At 48.7% G+C, this 10,775-nt stretch overlaps 2 protein-coding genes across 2 annotated transcripts in view; one reads left to right on the plus strand and one right to left on the minus strand.

Moving 5' to 3' along the window:
* The window catches only part of PIH1D2 (PIH1 domain containing 2), a 3,716-nt gene extending 2,096 nt beyond the window's left edge, over nucleotides 1-1,620 (plus strand). The window contains exons 2-4 of the mRNA XM_009997423.1: nucleotides 463-650; nucleotides 1,196-1,366; nucleotides 1,474-1,620. Of these exons, the coding sequence (XP_009995725.1) occupies nucleotides 463-650; nucleotides 1,196-1,366; nucleotides 1,474-1,620 (506 nt within the window). The remainder of the gene's footprint in view (nucleotides 1-462; nucleotides 651-1,195; nucleotides 1,367-1,473) is intronic.
* Nucleotides 1,621-3,870: 2,250 nt separating this feature from the next.
* DLAT (dihydrolipoamide S-acetyltransferase) overlaps nucleotides 3,871-10,775 on the minus strand; it is an 18,077-nt gene continuing 11,172 nt past the window's right edge. The window contains exons 2-14 of the mRNA XM_009997424.1: nucleotides 10,534-10,635; nucleotides 10,111-10,235; nucleotides 9,865-10,021; nucleotides 8,828-8,954; nucleotides 8,310-8,494; nucleotides 7,649-7,811; nucleotides 7,391-7,458; nucleotides 6,239-6,331; nucleotides 6,038-6,145; nucleotides 5,457-5,572; nucleotides 5,028-5,190; nucleotides 4,755-4,891; nucleotides 3,871-4,000 (exon numbers count right to left, since the gene is read on the minus strand). Of these exons, the coding sequence (XP_009995726.1) occupies nucleotides 3,871-4,000; nucleotides 4,755-4,891; nucleotides 5,028-5,190; nucleotides 5,457-5,572; nucleotides 6,038-6,145; nucleotides 6,239-6,331; nucleotides 7,391-7,458; nucleotides 7,649-7,811; nucleotides 8,310-8,494; nucleotides 8,828-8,954; nucleotides 9,865-10,021; nucleotides 10,111-10,235; nucleotides 10,534-10,635 (1,674 nt within the window). The remainder of the gene's footprint in view (nucleotides 4,001-4,754; nucleotides 4,892-5,027; nucleotides 5,191-5,456; nucleotides 5,573-6,037; nucleotides 6,146-6,238; nucleotides 6,332-7,390; nucleotides 7,459-7,648; nucleotides 7,812-8,309; nucleotides 8,495-8,827; nucleotides 8,955-9,864; nucleotides 10,022-10,110; nucleotides 10,236-10,533; nucleotides 10,636-10,775) is intronic.

The following is a 10,775-nucleotide window of genomic DNA, read 5'->3' on the forward strand; positions in this document are numbered from 1 at the left end:
GGGCAGCCAGCCGGGGGTGCTGACAACCCGAGGACTCTAAATGAGCCCTTTCCGTTTGGGGAAAAACAACCCCCCAGGGTGGGAACACAAGCGTTGTGTCTCAGTCCTGAGGGGCACTTGGGAGTCTCGTTGGACACGCCCAGGCAGGCTGGGCTGGGTTCCCGTCCTGCTCCTGGGACACACTGAGCAGCACGTGGAGAGGGGGCAGGGTGGGAACACAAGCGTTGTGTCTCAGTCCTGAGGGGCACTTGGGAGTCTCGTTGGACACGCCCAGGCAGGCTGGGCTGGGTTCCCGTCCTGCTCCTGGGACACACTGAGCAGCACGTGGAGAGGTGGCATCTCTGGGCAAGGTGGATAGAATCAGCTCAGCCACAAATTCACTCCCGTTGCCTGTAAATCAAGGGATTATAAAGAACAGCCCTGGTCCTGCAGCAACAACTGACACCTCGCTTGCCTTTCCAGACCTTTACAGCATTATAGACATTGCCTATAACCCAGATGTTCTCCAGAGGGGAGAAGAAAACCCAGAAGAAATGGAACACTTGATCCATTTGACTCTCAAGTTTGTGGAGGAACGATGCAACCTGCCCCTTGCTCAGCTGTACAGCAGGGAGCCCTTCAGGCTGAAGGGCAGCCTGGAGGCCATGCAGGCACGGCTGGGAGGGAGGCAGCTGCCACCTCCCTCCTCCAGCCAGGACACAAAACAGGGTATGTAGAGAAGATCTGCAGCCCCTTTTGTGCACCCACCTCTGGTGTTGGGACAGCTGGGAGGCTGTGGTGACACTGGGACAGCAAAATCCCTTCCTCCTGTTACCTGCTGGCCATGGGAACTCTGCTGGGGTTTGACCTGTGGAGGTGGCAGGGTTCTGCTCCAGCTCAGTCAGTAAAGGTGGCTGCAGGGATTAGGATTCCAAAAAGACCTTTTAACCCATTGGCAATAAATCCCAACTCATGGGGGAAGGAGAAAGTGGCAGTAAGAGTCTTCAGCTGACAAAACTGCTAATTAGAGTTGTCTTATTTGCCAAGTGGTGTCACAGTTCAGCTCTTAGTGATACCTGTGCAAAAACCTTCCTTTTTCTTGCAAGAGCTGACACTTGCTGAGCTGCTGCAGGGCCTGGGAGCTGAGGAGTGCAGCAGAGCTCCTGTGCTGCTGAGGGAGGGCACTGAGCCACGGGCTGAGGTGCCTCTGATCCAGGAGATCCAGGAGATACAAGAGATCCAGGCTGGGGGAGCAGAGCAGCCCAGAGCTCCTGCCCACCAGGTGGTCACTGTGAAGGATGCAAACCAGAAACCCCTCCGAGTTGAACTCAGAATCCAACTGCCCCAGCTCAGCTCTGTTGCTGAGTGTGATCTCAGAGTTTCAAAGGTGAGGCAGCAGAAAGAATCACCTGGAGTTTTTCTTGTCCAGTATCCAGGAAAATGCTCCATTTGCTGTCAAATAGTTAACCAAGTTTGTTTTTTTTTTTGGTTTAGGATGATTTGATCATTGAAGTTCCTGAAAAATATAGACTGCACTTAGATCTGCCAGAGCTGGTGGATGAGGAAAGAACTACAGCAACATTTCACAAGGGAAAAGGGGAATTGTTGGTCTCAGCACCAGTGCCAGGGGCAGATCCTTAAAGGCTGCCTTGAGCTCATGGGCAAGGTGAGAGCAGAACAGAATTCCAGAAGGAGAATCCCAGCTTTTAGCTCCTGATGAGGTTTTTTTAATGACTTTCTGATCCTAAGGGGGGAATACCCCAAATGCCTTTGGAAGACACATGTAGGAAGGGAAGTCTGGATGAATCATCCAACTTAGGGAAAAAAATAAGATTGTAAATATTAAAGGAGAATTTGATTAAAGAGCCATGAATGGACAGAGATTTTACTACACCAGTCAGATGCCATAGAACCATGGGATGGTTTGGGCTGGAAGGGACCTGAAAGATCATCCAGTCCCACTCCCCTGCATGGGCAGGGACACCTCCCACCAGCCCAGGCTGCTCCAAGCCCCATCCAACCTGCCCTTCAACACTGCCAGGGATGGGGCAGCCACAGCTTCCCTGGGCAACCTGGGCCAGGCTCTCACCACCCTCACACTCCACAATTCCCTCCTCATCTCTCACCTCAATCTCCCTCTTCCAGTTTTCATCCCTTCCCCCTTGTCCTCTCCCTCCCTGCCCTTGTCCCAAGTCCCTCCCCAGCTTTCCTGGAGCCCCCACTGCAGCAAGGAAGCCAGGATGATTATTAAAGTTCACCACAGCAATCAAGCAGGGATTAATCTGGAACATTTGTGATGACAACTGAAGGTTAATGGGGTGAATTTCACAACCTGAAACAGCTCTGCCTGTGCCCAAGCAGTGAAGCCACACATGAGTGAAGAGAAAAGCACTGGAACATGTTTTAGTAGTTGTCAATTCCAAACATTTAATAGGACAAAGGTTCACCAGAATTGAGTCTGGAACCAAGAGACTTTTAGATCATTAAAGAAAACAACCCAAAACTTTAATGCACTTTCTTTTTGCTTAAGCCAGGCATGAGAACCAGGTACCACAGCAATCAGACATTAAATAGTTCCCACAAAAATATTTAATTCCCACAGTCTTTTCTTTCAACATCTTTAGTTAGAGTTTTGTAGAACTTTACAGGAGACAGTATTTAATGCAATATACAGAATAACAGAGCAGCTGTTCTCTTTTACCTCCTTCCCCCCTATTTAATCCTCCTGGTCACTTGATAATTACTGCACAGTCGTCCTTTTTACATCAACATTTCCATGTGGAAAGTGGAATTTCAGAATGTTCAGCACTGCATCCCTTTGAGGATACAATGTCTGGGGTAACTGGACACCAGCCCAACAAACCACTGAAGCTTTTTACATACAATATATACATGGACAGCACATTCTGCAGCTCACTGAGGCTGGGATAACATGGACAATTCAGGGAAGAACCACACTACCAGGGACTAACTTGGAGCTTCCTATGTTAGAATGGCTGGAAAAAAACACAACAGAATTCCAAACATTCAAGTCATCACATGATTAACATTTGCCTATATGTGGGTTCCAACACCCAGATGTTCTCCTGAACATCCTGCAAAACAGTGACTTCCATGGCATCAAGAGTCTGGTGGGAACTTAGCAAGAGGAACAGCAAAGTTGAGTGAATGTCCAGGAGAAGGCACCACATTCCCTGTGGGATCTGAGAGCTGTGACCCCACAGGTACCCGTGCTCTTTCACCTTAAAGTGCTCAAAAGGGATCACAGAGCTGAGAAGGTCCAGCCCAGTGCCAAATTCCAAAGCAGATTTGGAATGGTAACACTTGGCATCTGAGAAACCCTTCCCAGGTGCTTCAGTCCCTCAGTGCATCCGTGATACTCACCCACCCCAGCAGGAGAGCAGGATAACAAGGGAATTCACCACCTCCTAACTTGCACATTTCAGTTCATCCGAACTCCTGGGAAGAGATGTTTTTGTCATTTGAATTTCTGAGAACACTGAGGTCATTCAATTGCTCTGGATGCACCCCCTGCTCACCCTAGTTCAGCAGCAGCCTGGATCACCTGTCAATCTGGGATGCTGAACTCTTGTTTTGGAAGAGTTTGCAAGTTAACCAACTGTATAAAAATACAGTATAGCTGTAATATTGCTCTGAAAAGCACTTTTGCAAACTTTTTTTCCTTTTTTTTTCTTTTTTTTTTTTTGTTATTCTGTACAGACTGGTAATAACATTACCAGATAATATAATACATCTTTAAAATTAAAAAAAAAAAAGGAGGGGAAAAAAAAAAAAGGAACTCTTTTTAATAAGTCTGAACACTAAAGTCTAAATAGCTTGTTTCAAACAAAAACAGTGTGACCCAGGAAAATCTTGCTGGCATGGTTGAGATTATAGCAGCATGGTTACAGGCTTCTCAAGGAAACTCTTGAACTCAGCAAGCCACTGGGCTCCAACTGCTCCATCCACAACACGATGGTCACAGCTGAGTGTTACAGACATCACACTGGCCACATCAAATCTGAAAGAAGGAGGGAAAAAAAAGGTCAACCATCCTCTGCAAGTCACTGGGGAAGCAGAAAAAAAGCTTCTGGCAGAGAACTAGCAATAGCAGTTGGTGCCTGAGGATAGATATTTGTCCCTGTGGGCTTCTAAATAAAATATCTTGTAGAGCAGATCATGCTACTTCCTTTTCTACAATCATGAAACACATTTGGATGCTCCTTTTAGGACATGAAGCTCAGCTTTCCTTCCAGCACCAGAACAGCTCTACACAGTCACAGAAAAAGAGCCATTTTACCCAGTTACTGCAGTTTCCCCACATGTCACTGAGATACCCAGGAGTGTGGGGAAGCTTAACTAGCCCCAAACATTCCTCTGCCAGTTCCAGCCCCAAGCAAGGTGACACTACACACAGGAATTCTGATCCACCCCTCATGCTTTCCTCAAACACAAATAGAAGCCAGTAGTTAAAAAGGAAAAGGTGCCTAAACTGTTCTGGATCCCAGACTCTTTTCCACAGCTTCACTCTCCCTCTCAAAGAAAGAAACAGCCTTTCCTTCACTTGCAAAGATTTTTCAGGGATAAATGTATGGCAGATCACCCACCACTCACTGCATTTCTCTTTCATGACCCTTTTATACAGGATCTCACTGCACAGCAGTGTGTCAACAATTCCATGTATTTGTTTTAAATTATACTCTAATGGAAAACAGCCTTTATTTCAAAGTCTGAATTCAGAATTTCAGTAGATGCCAAGTCAGATGGACACTTACCCCTTCTCATTATCAGCTGGCACCAGCCTCTTCTCTGAGGAGCCAACTGCAAGGATGCAGGCTTGAGGTGGATTGATGATGGCAGAGAAATTCTTAATCCCATACATTCCCAAATTGGAAATGGTAAAAGTCCCACCCTGCAAGAAAAACACATTCCTAAAAGCTGTTTGGGAATATTAAAGTGTGGAATGTTACTGAAGGTAGCTGAAACATCCCAAAATGGGCTCTGCTCCTTCTGAGCAGAAGTCAAGGGCAGCAACCCCAGCGTCCCACCTGGAATTCATGAGGCTGCAGTTTCCCCTCCCGAGCTTTAGCTGCCAAAGAAACCACATCCTTGCTGATGGAAGCCAGGCCCTTGATGTGTGCATTGAACACGATGGGAGTGATGAGCCCAGCAGGGGTACTGACTGCAACACTGACATCCACCACGTGGTTTCTGCAGGACACAAAGGACATGCCAGTTACTCCAGGAAAAAAAACCCAACAAACCCTTCAGAACTCTTCAGACAACTCTCAATTCATGTTGCAGCAGTTATTTCACCTTGCACAGCTCAGACACAAGGTTCTTAACACTGTCAAAGCCTCTCTGCATTATACCTGTTCCCCTCACTCCCCAGAACCCCAGCAAAAGGGCTGGTATTTTGCCATGAGCTCTTTACTGAACAAAGAAAGTTTCTGGCTTCGACCGTACCATAAACTTACTGCCTAATAACTGTGTCCATCCAGGAGGAATTTGCCTCAGGCACCTTCAAGCAGGCCAGAGCAGAAGCTTTAATGATGAAGTCATTGACAGAAAGCTTAATGTTATCCGAGACCTCCTGAAAATAAAGGGATTTGAGACATCAGTTTGTCCCTTGGGCATTAACTGACTCACAAACATGTTAGAAAACAATCACACGACTCAACAGCATCAGTATTTGAAGAGCCAAGGTCATTTAGGTGAACACATCTTCATTAATTTAAGAAGGTACCATTTTGGAACATGTTTTTTTTCCCTAAACTTCAAATTACTGTTTTGCTTAAACTTTCCACCCTTTTTACTCTTAAAATTCCCAGCTGGAAGAGCTGACCCCTACCAGGCAGAGCACAAACCAGCCCTGCTGGGAAGTCAGAAATCAGTGCAGGGCACCTGGGTGAAGCCTCATTCACAGACAGCCCAGAACTGATCCACAACAGCTAGAAAAAGGCACTGAAAAGGCTCTTTTTTCCCCAAGCCAAACAACATGACCACCCCCTTGCAGGGGAGGCAGCTCTCCCTGCAGCCTCTCACCAGGCTCCTTTACCTGATTGAGTTCTTTCCTTAGCACCAGCACTTCTCCCATATTTACATCAATGGAAAGGTAGTAGTGAGGTATTGTTTGTTTGGACTGCATCAGCCTCTGGGCAATGACCTGCAGGGACACAACAGGAGGGAGGGAAATGCATCTATCTGGGAAATCTGTGACTGCAAATCATCTTGGACAGGGGTAACACCACCTTCTTACCCTCCGGATGTTGCTGATGGGGATGTCTGTGAAGGTCCCCACTGGTGCTGCTGCAACAGCAGCAGCTGCAGGAGCTGCCTCTGGTGCTGGGGCCTGCAGGCAGAGAAAGAGACATTATTCCCAGTGCTTCCCAGTATCAGGGTGATTTGGAATGTGGGACAAGTGGGTGCCTCTTGCTTCAGAGCAGCAGATCATAGAATCATGGAATGGTTTGGGTTGGAAGGGACCTTAAAGATCATCCAGATCCAACCCTGCATGGGCAGGGACACCTCCCACCAGCCCAGGCTGCTCCAAGCCCCATCCAACCTGCCCTTCAACACTGCCAGGGATGGGGCAGCCACAGCTTCCCTGGGCAACCTGGCCAGGGTCTCACCACCCTCACACTCCACAATTCCCTCCTCATGTCTCACCTCCATCTCCCTCTGCCAGTTTTCATCCCTTCCCCCTTGTCCTCTCCCTCCCTGCCCTTGTCCCAAGTCCCTCCCCAGCTTTCCTGGAGCCCCTTCAGGCACTGGAAGCTGCTCTAAGGTCTCCCTGGAGCCTTCTCTTCCCCAGGCTGAACACCCCAACTCTCTCAGCCCACCTCCATAGGATATTTATACTCTCCAGCCTCCCCTCTCCAGTACCCACTAGGTTCTTTGTAAGCCCTAGATCTGATTATTCAATGTGGCACTTGAGTGATTTAGAAATGCAATTTAGAAAAGCTCCCAGAAGAACAAGTCCTGCTTGGATTGACACTTCCCAGCAGAGAGGGGTGCTAGAGGGCACCTTCAAACTGCACTCAGGTACACACAAAGCACAAGCCATGAAGAAGAGATTTGTGGCAACAATGACAGCAGGCTGCTGGTCCCCAAGTTTGGGTTTCATGGGAAGTGCCTCTTCCCAGCACTGCTGGATGAGCTGCACTGAGCTCACCTCCATAACCATGGAGGAACCAAGTGAAGGGTTGGGAGCACACAACCATTTTTTCCTCAGTGAAAATACCCAAGGGGACAAATAATGGAAGAAAACTCTCTGTTTCTGAGAGGGAAAGCTTTACAACCCACCCAGCCAACAGGGCCCACCCGTGGTCAGAACCCAGTTCCAAGAATAACTGCATTTCCACCACAACCATCAGATGCCCCTTCTTACAGATCTTAAGTCCATACTCACTGGAGCAACCTTTGGTGGCACAAATGACTCCACATCCTTCTTTGTGATTCTACCATCTGGTCCAGTTCCTAAAAGGTTCAAAGGAAAAAAGAAAAACAACATAAAAAGACTTAAATTATTTGCAACAGGGCATTGCTTCTAGAGGTACCAGTTTTATTCCACAGAGAGAAGTCACTCAACCCCTGCTGAGGACACAGCCAGGAGATTCCTGGGGGTGCAGACTGGGCAGTGAGAGCAAGGAAGGGAAGGACAACCCACCTTTCACTTGGGCAAGATCAATTCCTTTCTCTGCTGCCAATTTCTTTGCCAGGGGACTAACCAGGATCCTTCCTTTGTGGGCAGGTGGCCCAGCTGTGGGGACTGCTGGAGTGGAGGGAACAGCAGGCTGGGGAGGAGGAGGAGCAGCTGGAGTTGCCACCACCTTAACAGAGGAATCAAGGCCATTAGCTTCAGGATTATCCAGCAAATGCCTTGAAGGCACAGAGAGAAAACAGTAACATGGAGTTACCAGGCAAGAAAATAGCAAAAATAGTCACTAATCTGAAAGAACTTGCAGGTTCAGGTTAAGTTTCCCAGTGGCAGAAATTAAATGAGAGGCTTCCTGGGAAGGAGGCAAATGAAGCTGCTGAACTACACACCAAAACCAGGTGAAATCAACAACTTCTACTCCCAGTTTTGAAGGATGAGGCACTAGTCCTGGCACCAGCAACAGGCTGGAGAGGAGATCACCAGAATTACAATCTGCTTCAGGTTTTGGAGGGCAAACTAGTGATCCTTCCCAGGTCACCTACCACCAACATGTGTTGGCCCTGCATTCACCAAACCACAACCATGATTGTTTGAGCCAGGGCAGAGCAGCTCAGCTCAGAGCTCTTACTGGTCTCCATAACTTCCCCCACACACTAAGAATGGTCCTTACTGGTGGTGGTGGAGGAGGAGGTTGTGCCTTGATGTCAGTTACCACAGTGGCCTGGTAGTCAGCAAAGGCTGGAATATCTGACTCCTTCTCCACAATGATGCAGAGAGCTGTTCCTAGTGGCACATCTCTTGTTCCTTCAGGCACCAAGATTTTAGCCAAGTAGCCTTCCTCCTGCACTTCAAAGCCTGAAAGGGAATGAAACAGAGCTTGTTTTGTGCCTGGTGCACCTGAAGGGTTCCTCTAAATGCTGCTTCTGAGGACTGAGGTAGCTACAGCTCTCTCCTGTGCTTAGGAAGTAGAAGAATCCTTTTTATTGCAACTGGTAGAAAAACACCTCTGTGCCCTGCATGTTCCTGAGGATTGATGGAGACACAGAAATCTTTGTAGGAGCTCCAATGTCTACAGCCCTCCAGTGGAATGAGAAGTTAACCAAACCTACAGCTTCACAGCCTGAGCAGCCTCTGGATCCTCCCCTTTTAAGGGCACCTCATCCACTCTGGGCTTTGGAGCTGACTCACCTATTGTGGCCTTATCTGTCTCGATCTCTGCCAGTAAATCTCCCTCATTCAGCTTCTCCCCGACCTTCTTCTCCCACCTCTGCACTGTGCCCATTGTCATGGTGGGTGACAGGGCAGGGAGTGTGATCTGTGAAGCCAGAAAAGAGAAGAGAACCAGATTCTGGCAATCCCAAAGGTAGAGAAACACAGTTTGAACTCCTGACTGAAGGATGCCACCCCAGAGGGGCAGCCAGGCTTCTGTGCACTCCTAGATCTGGCTCCACCACACCTCAGTGCTGGGCCATGTTGCCACCCTGCCTTCTTTTCACAAGAGAGCAAGCCAAAAGAAGCAAGAAATCTGGATCTCAAAGTAATTATTCCCATCCTCACATGAGAAGTGTCTTGCTAAAACAAATGTCAGATTAAAAACCCTCCAATTCATCATTTGTTCAATTGCTAACTTGACCTCAGACAAATCAGTCTGAATGAGGGTCAGCATTCCAGATGTTCTTAGTATCCCAGATGTTCCTTTTCAAAGGAAAGTCACAGAACCCTCCTGCTACAAAGCACTTAAATGCAACAGTGGATGTCCACTCCAGTATCTCAGTGAGGTAAAAATACCACCCACAAACACAGCTCATTATTAGTCACCCACAGATGCACCTGGTGTGTTCACTAGAGCAGCACAGAGCTCTGCTCTGAGGTGCAGGCAGGGCCCTCAGAACCTACTCCCACTTAACACAAGGTGTTTTCCTACCAGAACTGCCCCAAATCATGCAAATGCAGCAGGTTTTTCTGAACTGCATAACAAGCCTGGAGGTGCAAGTCTCTCCTCTACTCACAGCTGGGATGCTACAATCATTTCCTGGAATCAAAAAGCCTCTGGGACCTCCCCAGGCACCTGCCTGAAGGATGAAAACTCAAGTGCCACACACCCCTGCAATTACAGCTCATGACTTCCCAATCCAGAGTATTTATCAGAAAACACCCCAGGGCTGCAATGCCAAAGAAAGCAGAAGACCCCAACAAGCCTTAACCCACCAGCAGTGCCCTCTTACCTGCATGTGGGGAGGGTAAGAGCTGCCAGGAGCCTGAGGAGAAGGCTGAGCTGGTGGGGAGGGAGCTGAAGCTTGAGGGGGAGGCACTGAGGCTGCAGGGGGGGCTGAGGCTGCAGCATCCAGAGTGTAATTTTTAAAGGCATCAACATGCTCAGGCCTAGGGGAAGACCACAAAACCCATCACACAAGGCACCCAGGAAGCCCTCAGGAGAGAAAATTCAACTCGAGGGGCAGCAAAATACATACTTTTCCACTGTGATACATATGATGGCCCCAATAGGAACATCCCGTGTCCCTTCTGGCACCAGGATCTTGGCCAGGTAACATTCCTCCAGGCTCTCAAAGCCAACTGTTGCTTTGTCTGTCTCCACCTTTGAGAGAGAGCAGGATATCATTATGGCAACACCCCTGGAAAAGGCCAGTGAGCTCAGAGCCTCCAGTTCTGGCAAAATCTCCCCATGGCAGCAGCTCCAGGAAAGGATCCTCTCCAACAGGTGAAGTGCTGCTCCTGCTCACAAAGAGGAAGAGGAGCAACCAGCTCTGAAAGGCTGAACGAGCCACTTGTTCCCAGCAGCACCTCTCAGGGTCTGATCTATGAACCCAAGAGAGGCAAGGAGAGAGAGAGGGACCCCAGGAGCTGCAGCTCCCCAGCCAGGCAGCACAGGATACCTCTGCTATGAGCTCCCCTTCACTGATCTTGTCGCCCTCCTTCTTCTCCCAGCGAGCGATGGTTCCCATCTGCATGGTGGGTGACAGGGCTGGCAGGGCCACCTGTGAGGGACAGGGCAGGTCACAGCACCGGGGGGACACGGGGGAACAAAGCAGAGCCCCCGCAGGCCAGTGCAAAAATTTGAGGCTCACAGCTCGTATTTTGTCACCATTTTGAGCTCAAAAGTCCCTATTTTCCAGCA

The sequence above is a fragment of the Chaetura pelagica genome, unplaced genomic scaffold, assembly GCF_000747805.2.
Source record: "Chaetura pelagica isolate M959 unplaced genomic scaffold, ChaPel_1.0 scaffold775, whole genome shotgun sequence".
In the NCBI taxonomy this organism is placed as follows: Eukaryota; Metazoa; Chordata; class Aves; order Apodiformes; family Apodidae; genus Chaetura; species Chaetura pelagica.